A 13,071-nucleotide genomic window follows, 5' to 3' on the forward strand; every position below is an offset into this window, starting at 1 on the left:
TTCTACTTTTATGCAACAGGCCCCTGGTGGATGGATGCAACATTTTACATTTAGGACAATAAAAGTATTTCTGAAAGCCAAAAACCCAAATCTTTTATCTTCATGAATACTTAAAGGTGCTAAGAGGAACTTTTAAATATTTCTGAAACAGACTCATTTTTCCTCTGATCATCATGTCAGCAACCGAGACGAACAGTGCACAGAATGCATTTTTTATATAGTTTTTCTTAATGCCTTTGTCATGGGGACGCTCACCCAGGAACAACAAACTGAAAGTTCCTCGGAGCACCTTTAAGCTAATGTGTGTTTTGAGTACTAAAGGCCCTGCACACACACTAATTCACTTATAATAATGAAAGTAATGGAGGAATTTCTCCTTGATCTAAGTACACAAGGTTGGGTGCAATCTAATCAGATGTGGATCTTCTACTCTGCTTAAACCTTATATTAAGTCATAAAAGTAAAAACAGTTTTAAACAGAATGAGGACTGTGGATTTTGTCCGCCATCAGTAACATTGAAAGTGTACTATATAAGGATTTATAACTGGAACCCATCTAAAAAAACTAGCTTAACCGAGGTATTGTAGGAAGTCTATTACTATATATTGCTATTGTGTTCCTTCAAATCTCAGGAAATATTGAAAGCAGCACATTTTTTTTAAAGCTGAACTAGTGGTTTAGATGCATAGTAGATCCTTGTGGCATGTTTTAATTTCTTTCTCATTGAGACACATGGTCTCATTCTCAAGAGAGCGCGGTTATCTGTTTACCACTTTGTATTAACACGGTCAACCTATACAAAGCAAGCACTAATGCAAAAACAATATTCACCTGTTTTGCAGTTGAACCATTTGTTTTTAACCATTAACTATATAAATTCATAAACTCACTCGTTACCAGATTAAATATATTTCACACCAGACATCTGATTAATTCACAGTTCTCCCAGCAAGCAACTTATTATCCAAGTAGTCCTTTTTAAGACAGACTCAGCCTTTTATTTCTAGCTAAACAACCCTTTATGATTAGATAAGTCACCAACACATTAATAAACTCAAACTTTTATTGGAAATCATGGAACAAAAACATGTAATTTCTTTTAGGAATCGAGAGGGGTTGTGAGTTACATCTAGACACACGTAGTAGCAGGAGGAGTTTAGGACATATCCATGGTCGTTACAGATTCCTCCACAACCTCCAGATTCAGAGGGGTCACACCCTTGGTCAACACACCGGTGGTTCCTCTCTTGTACTTGTAGTCTCCGGTTCTACGACAGGAGAAAATGAGACATGGTTTCAATCACACATAGGGGCTAAGCAGGTACAATACAACACATCTGAACAATGTCATATTTATCAACACAGCATGCCACACAAGCCAACAGACACAGCAAGGCACACTAGTTATTCAGTCAAACTCAAGAGTGGATAGATTAAAAAAAAAAAGTGGTTAGTGCGATCAGTGTTAATTGTGCACGCCACATCACTGTCCATCTGTACTCACAGCTGCAAGGCTTCATGCTCATTTATTCTTCAAGTAGAACAAGCAATAAAGACAACAATTCATCCACTGGGTCAGCACGTGATACTAAGCTAACCATTCTCCTTCAAGTTTGCAATGTGACACCGTGCGTTGAGTTGGAGATGACATGATGCATTCTGGGACAACAGCACGTCCTCCTGTACTGTATAACTAAAGCAGAAATTTTATCTCTGACTTTAAATGCCACAATCTGAAAAACCTTTTCCAAGGCGGTGTAGAAAACCTTTTTGCCTTGCTTCGCACTCTCTCCTTCTCTCTCCCTCTTTTAACCTACACTTAAAACACACACGTGCATTCTCACACACAATGCAGGGGTGCTTGGCATTTAATTACTAATCGACTAGTATTTCTGGTGCCGACTAATTAGGCAGCAGCCGTTTAAATGTTGAACCAACTAGTCATGTGCATCCCTGCCCAATAGGAGCGATGACCATAAACTACTAAAGTAAGACACACCCAGGTCGTTTGACACGTTAAGAATCAAAAGGGAAACAATGTGGATGAAGAATAAACTAGTTTTTTCTCTTCTATATCATCTTTATTTTGTGCATGTAAAGCACTCTGAGCTGCATCCTATGTATGAAGGGTGCTATACAAATAAATATTATTATTTCATTTCTCACCTGACCCCCTTCTTGTTGGCCTCATCATGAGGTCGGATGTAGTCCAGGTTGCCCTTGGTGATAACACACAGGTCAATGTTGCTGCCAGAGCCCAAGTCATTAAAGATACCTGCAGCAATGGCATCTCGCACCAGCCGCTTAGCATCCTCCTCCTTTAAACACACACACACACACACACACACACACAGGCGCTATTACAGAAATTTGAGGAAAAAATTTATTTCCTTTTAGTACTGTGTGTTCTGTTGCTCTGAATGACATGTGAGCAGTGAACTGACCTCCATATCAGGCTTGTAGCGGTCCTCAAACACAGCCATGGCAGCCAGGGAGCCAGAGCCTTTACAAAAAAACACAAGCTGCTTAGGTGGATCACTGAGCGGACATTAGCCATGTGTTGGGCTCACTCCCTCAACATTACCAGCATGGCTGGGGTCTACAGGACTGTACACATGTCACAACCTCAACCGCCCAACATTACTCAATGTTGTTCTCCATGTAGTTTCTTTGACAACACTAGGATTGATGCATTTCAAGTTTTAAGCTACAGTGCTTAAAATAACAGGTGTCATTTTGTCTGGAAAACAATGCAAGACAACAATAATGACAACGACTTCATTTTCCTTGGACGGGAAGTATTGCTGGAATAAAACACTCTGACGTCATGTCGCTGGTTTATTCAGTGTATTACGCTTATAATCCCCTCTTTTGTCTCATCTAGTTTTAAAAAGTGAAGAGGACATAGCCCAAAAAGTACATGCAGTTGCTAGCTGTTAATCCTTCAATAATGTATGGATAAGTGAATATATGTAAAGCATTGTATGACAGTGGTGTGTTAAGTGTTGGACACGTACCCATGGTGACGTAGGGCAGCTTGTCAGTGGAGCCGTGTGGGTAGATGCTGTAAAGGTGAGGGCCGTTACAATCCACCCCACCCAGGACCAGGGCTGCCCCGATGTGGCCCTGATACCTGAACACACACAAAGCATTGTAAGATTTCATAAGTTAAAAAAAAAAAAACTTTTAGCCGATTGCGGAAACAAGGCGATACGCATTTTAGCATCAATAGGCTTGTTTCCACTAAGTAGTTTGGTTTGGTACACTATGAAGTGTTTCCACTACCATTATACAGGCCAGCCAGGCCAACAGCAGCTTTTTTATATAAATATAGGCATATTCAATTTTTCATTGATTCCGTAATAATCATTTGCAGAAAAATTTACTGAGCAAAACTTAGAAAGTTATTGTTGCTACGTCGTCGTGGCAACACAACCAATTTCTATCGACAGCGCAGAGAGAAGTAATGATTGCATGAGAGTGTGATGGCCCAGGCTACTTTCAGTGAGTTTACAGTGCCACACTGCTACTCTCTTTGACTTTTTGAGAAAAGCATTAATTTGTTTTCAAATAGAAATTTTTATTTATCTATTATTTAAACTGTTGAGTTATCTTGAGAACCTCAGGCTACTGAAGGCCTACAAGCTTTAGGCTGTTTTTATACTTTATTTTTATGTTTTAAATTGAGAAATAGGCTAGATGAAAGATAATGGTCATATTATTAAACATTTTAATCAAGGAATTATACGCAATTTGGAATATGTAGCATACGATTTGATTGCTACGACAATTTTTCAATAGGCTAGCTTCAAGGTGAGCTAACTGTACAGTTCATTGGAAACGATGGTGAAGTGATTCAGTACCCTGATAACTCAGATGTGCATTTCACTGGATCAACCTAAACTGGTTATGTTATCTATCAACCATTTTGACAGAACATGTATGACATAATGTAGTGCTGAGTGTACCTGAAGAGCATCTGTTTGAGCATGCGGTTGGCGGTGGCTACGCGTGGAACTCTGCCTGTGGAGAGGGCGTGCAGCTCCAGGTTGGAGGAGATGATCTGGGTGGTCATCTCTGTGTCTGCAGCCGTGCCTGCTCCACAACAGCTAGACAACAACAACCAAACATTAGCTCAGCTCCACATCAAGGGTGAAATAATAAGAAGACTCTACATATTGGGAGATTTTTCTTACAGCCACAACATTTTTAAAACATCAATAATCCAAGCAAACAGCTCCTAAACCATCATACTTGAACCCAGTAGTGTCTTGAAAAGCCGAGCTCCTTTATTCCCTCTTTTCTGCTTGCATGTCTCAAATTTGTTCACGTAGTGTCATGTCCTCGTTTTTGTCATATACAGCATCACTTAATTACAAAATGTAAAAGAAGAAAAGCTGAGCTCCAGTCACTTACTAAATGTTGGGAGAGATGTAGTGGATCTTGGAGCAGTTCTTGTCTGCCACGATCATGCCCTCAGTGGCTCTGGTGTCGGCTCCCAGAATGATGCCATCCTTTAACAGAGAAACACACATCAACATCAGTTAGACTCAGACAATCTCCCTCAGTGATACGGCTAGCTGCAGTAGAAACAATACTATAAAATATTAGCCATCTGGTCAGAGGTTCCACTATTTTGACACAGCACCACAGTATGCCATTATGTTTCAGTTAGGATGGGATCCGTTCTCCAGTCTTTTTTCACATACATAGGGTTAACCTGAGTTTGTTTCAATGGAACCAAACACGGCAGGTATGAAAGCCCCCCGTAAGCAGCCTGGTTTCCCCTCACTCACCTTAAAGACAACACCACAGATGGTCGTCCCCGTTTTCCGAGCGGCAGGCAAGCTGGATCCTACTTTGTTAGCTTCACCTTCCAAAGCTGCATTTCTGAAAATAAGAATAAATAAATGTTTCAAAAGGCATGTGTTTAACTGTGGCACTGTAAGGACAAGCACTATTCAGTTTAATCCCATTCATATCTCCACGGCTGACATTTTACACAAAATACAATCCTGTCAAACCGTTTCCCTCACAAATGATTTTTTTTTTCTTTCTTAGCCCTAACAAAACCATCTTTTTCCTTTACTGGCAGCAACATTCTTCCATTTGCTGTACTCATGGGTTCTGACCACAGCGAGACCAAACAGGAATTCAGTAACAGCAATCAGTATGGCAGCTTTCTGACATGTTAAGTCGCCATTAATAAATTCGAATGTTTTAATGAGCCCATTTTTGTCCATCTGGGTTCACAGAAAGAATTATCTAAGATATTTTCATAAATCAAATAATGGTACAGTATGTTAAGTTATGGTAAATATATAATGTTTTACTTTTAACCCTGCAATAGTATTAACATCAACAGTATCAACAGTACTTTCTAATTTATCCAATATTCTTTATTGCAAAAGGCCAGGAAGTATTTTCTGCATCTCACTGATATTTCTCTACAGTTTGCGGCGTCGCTTTAAAACCCAATACGTAAACGTTATTTATCGTTGTTTGTATATAGTGGAGATGTGAAAAGTTCCGCCATGTTTCCCGTGTAATACAATATACAAACAAAATGCAATCCCGTTGAGGTGTTTAACAGCGGTACTAATAAAAGAAAAGCTCTATCACCATTTTAAATCATTAAACAAGTATTATGTTGAAACGGCGAAGATAGCTGTAGTGAACCTTAATGTGGGTAAATACCTGAGTCATTGTATGGAAGCCAGCTTAGGATGAGCTAGCATCACTAGGAAAACAGTATAAAACCCCGTCTATTCTACACACTGTCTGCATACAAAAAGCAAAACGGTGTATAAATCACTAGTGACGTTCTTTAGGTTGGATTTTTATCCATTAAAAAGCGCTTACCTCTTGCAGTTTTCGAAACAGAAACCCGCGAGTGGTGGCCGGCTCACTGTCAACGTCGCCATCTTGGATAATGAATTGGTTTGTGTTTCCGGGAAGTAAAGGAAGTGGCTCGTAGGAGATGCTGCGTTTGCGGAGACCTCGTAAAGCCGAGCATTTGGCTTCCACAGAGCTGGAGCTGACGAATAATGACTTACTGCCATTTTTATATACCATCTATACTTACGACCTTCGACCTTTTATATACTATCTATGCCTTCTACCCAGTTGCATGTTTTGTAGTAGTATAACAACATATTAGATGTCTGTGAGCCGAACCCATTAAGGTACCATATCCTTTCATAAGTTTCACACTGATTCACCGTCCATCAGGATAGTACTCTTTCTACTCGCTTGCTTGTTCAATCTTTAAATTAATTTTTGCTTTTTGCTTTGCTCACTGGTTGCCTGTCTGTCCTCTTCCAGTTTTCCCTGGTCGTGACGAGAAGGTGTGGATCTGGTCCCCCCTCCGGTAACATCTGAGAATGGACCATCAACGCGAAAGATGTTGCATTGGTTAAGGACGCCACCTGGAGACGTGGGATGTAATCCCGGCGATGGAAACCTTAGTTTTCCCTGGTGGAGACGAGACGGTGTGGATCCTCTGGCAGCATCTGAAGTCTTCCTGCATCCACACTATTCACACTTTACTTAGTATTACCATGTAAGCATCTGGTCAATGATCAAATTCCTTCGTGATTTTCTCTACTTATGACATCTATTGCAGTATGTCCGTCCTGGGAGAGGGATCCCTTACTCTGTCGACTCTCCCTGAGATTTCTTAAAAAAAAATGTATTCCCGGTAAAGGGTTTTTACTGGGAGTTTTTTCTCAGCCGAGCTAAGGGTGTAAGGGCAGGGTGTCATATTGTATCATATTGTATCATATATCATATTGTATGAAATGTAAAGCCCACTGAGACAAATGTATTTGTGATTTTGGGCTATACAAATAAAACTGATTTGAGTTTGATTTGATACGTTACTGCTATGACATCTTTTGCCTTTTTTATCTTATTTTCTGGGTGAGGGTAAGATTGATTAGTATGCTTTTAGAAAGGAGGATGTTACACCTCTGGCTAGTGCTCCTTCCCATTTGAGCACTGACTACAAACTAAATCCCATTCGCTTCTATGTAGGTAGGTACTGGTAGGTAATGGTCTCTATTCCCAAACCCCGGTCCCTGGACCCGTTCGTACCGGGCCTTGAAATATTTCCAGAATATATATATTTTTTTAAGTTTTTTTTAAAGTGTTTATTTTTCAAACCTATTCCTTCCAAAGCGTAGAGAAATGAAAACAGCATCCTATTTTGGCGATTCTGACCCATAATCCAGTGTGCACCTGAAGTGACGTCACATTATGGGGATAAAACGGATGTAAAAGCAAGAGACAAGATCAAGGCGCAATGTTATGATGAAATAAATAAGTAAAAGTATGTCCCAATTGTATGCCTACTGCATCCTAACTAGATTATTTTTATCGTCAGATGTAGTATATAGAAAGTAGAATAGAAAAAAAGAAGAGTATATGCGATTCGGAACGCAGGGTGTGGCTTCCAAAAAAAATAGCCTTTTTCTTCTCTACTTCCCCTATGAGCAGTGAGCACCTCCACTTCGCATTGCTTGAAGTTTCTTTTTTTCCCGCTTTTCTCTTTGCTATTATTTCATGAATGAATATTAATTTCAATATTCATATTGCCAAATCTCATCTGATCTAGATAAGCTGCCTGGTGACACCGAGCCTGGTGAGCTGCTAGCTAGCTTGTTCGACAAAAAGTCACCTTCACTCCCCGAAAGATTTTCCAGCGTCTTTGGGCTCATTTTCTTGGTCTTACCCATCCTTAAAGGAATACTTCACCCATACGGAACCAGCGTTCTATCATTATAAAATAACTATTATAATATAATGAATGAGGTTTTTCTTCCCTCAGTCTTCCCTTAGTCTTCCCTTGGCCCAGCTGTCCTGTTATTCCTGAAACTGTAGGGTTAGACAGTGAGACCATAAAACACTCTTTCTGCCTTTTCTCAGGCTAAGATGATCCGATTTAATTTTTTTTTGCACATTTATACTAAATAGGATCTCCGAGTTCAATACACCTTCATATTCCAACCGGAATATTTGCCACAGTCAAAAGGCTGCGTTTTGCGTTTTTTAAATTCAAATTTAGCGAAGGCGGTGGAGCTGATTCAAGACACAACCTACTCCATGGCCTGCTCACCTGCTCACTAGCGTTCAGAAGGTAGACATGTATCTCTATTTTTATGTAATTTTGTAATATTTCGAGATGCTGGATTTTTCAACAAAACTAAACATAAAAAAGGCCTAAAATAACTAACTTTATCTGTAATGAATCTAAAATTAATGAAAGTTTCACTTTTAGAATTAAATTACAGGGAATAAATTAACTTTTGCATAATATTCTAATAATATGAATTACAGTAAGCCAGGTTGGGCTGCTAGGCCAACACAGAAGGCCTGTCTTCTCTGTGTATTTATTCATGCTGCCATGTTTGGATGTGGACGGGCCGGATGCCAACCTGATGCCAGCTGGATGTCAAGGTCGAGTAGGAAATGTGGACCCGATCAGATAGGACGCCTCCACACAACACTATGGGTGCATTATGCCGATTAAGCCTTTTATTAAACAGAGTGGGCATAACAGGTGGTGGAAGGTGCAATCAGGGGGATCTCACTGACCCATAACAAAAGGTTTAATGGTGGTCTGACCTTAAACCTGGAGGAAGTCAGTCTGTTTCCTCACCATCCACTGCCTTTATGTTCCAATACATTGCACTAAATAAAAAGCTTAATGTAGGCTATCACAGCAGGGATATATTCCTATTGGATGTGGTAGAAGGATTTGCAAAGACCTTGTTTTCAAAAATGTTGTGTTGTGTTCTTGCAGCACCCATCAACATAGGCTCCTGCTCCTGGCCAGGCTTTGCTTCAATTAAAATAAATTGTATTTGAAACTGTACCTCTTATTTTTTTAAATATGCTGCATTTCCATAAATTGATACACTGGACGTGTAATATACTAATGTAATGAGGTGCCTTGTGTCTTGATTTTACATATTTCATCCAATAAAAGCTTTATATTACAATGAATGGTTGTGGAAAGCAGATACAGAAGACACTGTAATCTGTACGCCTGCTATGTCACACAAAATCTAATTTTAAAGCTTCTTAAAATATTTAGAATCACCATCTTTATAGCAACTATGGATGACATGAGTAGCTTTACGTATGTGGAAGTAGTAACTTGTAGTTACACCAGAGATTTATTAACAACTCTGTAGTGTATTTCACAGTTTTTCTTTTTTTTGGGGGGGGGGGGGGGCTAGGTGAGTTATAAGTAAGTAAGTAAGTAAGTAAGTAATCAATAAAAGCACATTTAGAACAGTTTGCACCGTCCAAAGTGCTGAACATAGTGCATTCAGTAGGTAAACAATGAAGGTAAAATAACAATAACAAAAATAAAAGACATAAAGCCCATACATCCACATATAAACAAAGATAGTAGTGCAGAGGTAAGATAGTTAATGGGGAGGAAAAGCCAGGGTGTACATATGAGTTTTGAGCCTTGATTAAAAGGCAGAAATGGAGGGGGAATTGCATTTGTTAGGTGGCAGTTGGTTCCACAAGCACGGAGCAACTAGTGCAAAGTACATTTCTGAGAGTTGTGCCAGTGGCATTGCTGTATACGCTGGTCACCAAAAAGAAATTGATCGTCTACAGTAGCTCAGAAGAGACTGACATCTCTATTCCACTTAACGACACCACTGATGAGAGTTCAGATGGCCAGAAAGATGATGATGGTGACGCTGACATTGTGAGCTTAGCAGGTAAAACCACCTAGGCCTTGTTTAAGAAATTTGACCTTCAATCTTTGTAAAATATTTACTTTATTTACTTTAAATAAACCTTTAATAAGTAATTGTCTTATGGATTTGTCTTGCATTACAGTTTATGAGATATATATCAATGGCACAATTTACCCCATGGTATTCTCTCTTGTGGCACAACTTATACACCACACCGGGCCCAAGTTGTGCCACAAGACAGCTTTTTTTCAGAAAGCTATATTTCTTATACAGTTTATTCCAGATCAGAAGTTTTTATTGCCAGGGATGCACAACATCCTGAAATATATGTACATATTTGAGTTGGAGACATAACTGTCAAGGGCTCACTTTAAAATAACTTTGAGTGAAAAGTGGCACATCTCACCCTACTCTCCCCTATTACTGGCTTTGGTAAAGTTCCAAGAAATATTATTGGACATAGGGTTGCAAAGGGGTGGAAAGTTTCGGGAACTTTCGCTCGGGAATTTTGGGAATATTCAAAATGGGAAATTATAGGAATTAACTAAATGGCGGTAATTTAAATGATTTTTTTCATATCTAAACATAAATCTAAACATTCAAACACTATGTTTGGTCATAGGCAGACATCCATGCAAAATAATACAATTAAAAAACATTACATTTGAACAGATTTATTTGTAAGAAGAACTTTATCAAGTTTTGATTATTTTATGAACAATCAATAATTTCACTGAACAACAAAAAGATGAATGTTGAGTAAAATATTACTCATCTGTCTGACCCCACCCATTCAATAAATCAAGTCAAATGCCCCCCCATGTGATGGAGGAATGCATAGTGCATGTAGGGGGCGTGGCCTCAGTACCCCTGCAGTAGGATGTGTGCTATGTGCAATTTGCCAAGTGTACTTGCATAAAATCTGGTTGTTTTAGTCAAGATTATGCTAAAATATATTTTCCCCAACTATATTTAAGATCACAGTTTAAGCCTCTGTAAACCTGGTCTAGTAAAAATCAATATATGATATCAAGTTGGGTGTCTCAATAAACTTAAAAAAAATCTGATTTGAAATGAAATGTTAAGAAATATATTAAAACTTAGTTGAAAAAACTGCTTTTTACAGTCTAGAACGTTTGCCTGGACTGAAATAACATAGTTAGGAGGATTTAGTGCATTTGGGTTGCTTTAAATTGAGTAATTCCCGTTAATTCCCATAAATTCCCGTTAATTACCATGGAAAGTTTCAAACTTAGAAAATTCCCGGAATTTTGCAACCCTAATTGGACATAACAATTTCCGTTTACTATAGCCTACAATACTTACTATCAGGATGTAAAATGGCTTTTACATAGCACTGCACTGAGAGATGCATCAGATGTCAATAGTTAGCCTGCTATCGGTGTATGAATGTGTGTGAATAGTAACGTGTAAATGGGAACAGGTCTCCCTTGCAAAAGAGTTTCCGGTCTCAATGGGATTTACCTGTATAAATAAAAGTAAAAAAAAAAGATGTGAGCTGTCCTTAAGTGTTCTGAATGGGGCCCATACATAAAATGAATAATTATTATTAATTATTATGTTGGTTGGTGATGGTTACATTGGTGTCACTATGGAATCGCTGTCATTAAAGACTTGTCCGATTCTGACCATTAATAAAACTGAACTTTTACCTGTCTGCTGTCTGAGTCACAATGCTTGTGGGTCCAAAGTGTCAAAGTTGGGTTTTGTGTAATGATGTTTAAAGGCTAAAGTTACTATTCTAGCACCTGAGTTCATTTAACTTTAACTTGCATGTAATATGTATAAATTATACAGGAATTAATTTTAGCAATAGTATTTACAATAACTATCAAAAGAAAGATATATATATAGGGGAGAACGGGGGAATCTGAGGCATCGGGTAATGTGAGCCACCCCCTGTATCTAGGCTTGACCAAACCCCATCATTCTTTTACTAGTCCGACATTAGTTCTGGAATGTGTGGCTAGCTTTCAGGATTCTTACTGTTACAATATGTGTTGTTATGGTAGTTTCAGCAAATGTAAAAAGTGGCTCAGATTACCCCGTTCTCCCCTATATATAAATAGAATAATTAAATAAGATCCTGATGGACCAACGAAAAACAAATAAATAAAACAATGTAAAAAGGGTAGGTGCAATAAGCTAAGTCTTCAGCCTACACCTTTTCGATCCACACTATTGATAAGAAATGTCAATGTATAAATCAAGATGACAACTTTGTCTTTTTTTTACTTAGAATGTATGTAATGTTGTCAATCTGTGTGATCGAAATAGAATAAAATAAACTAAACTAAAATTGAGTTATAGGAACTTTACATTCAATATTTATATATAAATGAATAAAAACAATAATTTTTCATTACTTTGAAAACTATATGTGTCTCCTGATGCAACACACACACTGAAATTGTTCTATGATATGATTAATTAAATGTCATGTACTGTATACATGTGTATGTTGGTTGCCATTTAATTATGAAATAAACATCTGACAATTCTGACATTATTTATCTTTTTCATTAGGACACTAGAAATCATTTTCATGAAGATAATCTTAAAAAAAAAGATCAAGTCGTTTCCATTATATTGTGCAAGAAGCATCTTATTTTTGTTTTGGGATGAGAACGTATGGAGGACTGTGTAGTCACATGGAGATGCAGAGGCAGGAGAGTTGTGGAACTCTGCTGTGCTAAAAATTAAGTCTCCTGAAGGCACCTAGCAAAGCATTTCCATCATTGTGCTTGTTTGTTTTACCTGAGCTGTCTCACATCTAATGACTGTCCCAATGTCTTGAGTCACAATGTAGAAAACACATTGTCAAGTAGGACAGAATCCTAACCTGTCGGCAGGGTTGTAATGTAATTAACTACAGTAGATTTACTCATGTACTGTAGTTAAATACAAGTTTTAGGCACTTTCTACTTTTTCTTCACTAGAATTCAGTGGGAAATATTCAACTTTTTATTTTATCTGATAACTCCAGATTTTTGCACGTGAAACATATGAAGTTAAAAAAATATTGTATACTAACAGTATGTAGGCTTACAAGCACATATGAAACATCTGATTAATTGATAACCTGATTGTTTAATTAAAAGTATTTTTAATTAGTCTAGTAATATATCTCTACTCTTACTCAAGTATGGTTTTCAGCTACTCTTTACACTGTCATATTGTCTTGAAGTCTTGAAAGAAAAATGCTTTGAAAGAAATAAACTTTACTTTACTTTTAAAAGCTGCTTAATAAACATAAAGAAAATACATTGTTCAAATGGTTTTATTGAACAGAATACACAGAATGAGCATGTGAGGTGCCTAGCTGAA

At 38.0% G+C, this 13,071-nt stretch overlaps 1 protein-coding gene across 1 annotated transcript; it reads right to left on the reverse strand.

The window, feature by feature from the left end:
- Positions 1 to 1,050: 1,050 nt before the first annotated feature.
- On the reverse strand, positions 1,051 to 5,955 carry psmb7 (proteasome 20S subunit beta 7). Its single transcript, XM_080046726.1, has 8 exons — positions 5,864 to 5,955; positions 4,798 to 4,891; positions 4,418 to 4,515; positions 3,970 to 4,110; positions 3,019 to 3,134; positions 2,446 to 2,504; positions 2,168 to 2,319; positions 1,051 to 1,269 (listed from the first exon to the last, which is right to left on the reverse strand). Exons 1-8 carry the CDS (start codon positions 5,923 to 5,925, stop codon positions 1,158 to 1,160), a joined length of 834 nt encoding a protein of 277 aa, XP_079902852.1. The 5' UTR covers positions 5,926 to 5,955; the 3' UTR covers positions 1,051 to 1,157.
- Positions 5,956 to 13,071: the final 7,116 nt, after the last annotated feature.

The sequence above is a fragment of the Ammodytes marinus genome, assembly GCF_949987685.1.
Source record: "Ammodytes marinus genome assembly, chromosome: 18".
Taxonomy (NCBI): Eukaryota; Metazoa; Chordata; class Actinopteri; order Uranoscopiformes; family Ammodytidae; genus Ammodytes; species Ammodytes marinus.

Bases quoted from the DNA above. Each gene is read 5' to 3' on its own strand.
- psmb7 (XM_080046726.1), bottom strand. From the start codon at position 5,925: ATGGCGACGTTGACAGTGAGCCGGCCACCACTCGCGGGTTTCTGTTTC. The intron at 2,320-2,445 runs GTCAGTTCACTG...GTGTGTTTAAAG, and splicing joins GCTACAAGCCTGATATGGAG to GAGGAGGATGCTAAGCGGCT. The intron at 1,270-2,167 runs GTGAGAAATGAA...CTCCTGTCGTAG, and splicing joins GCCAACAAGAAGGGGGTCAG to AACCGGAGACTACAAGTACA.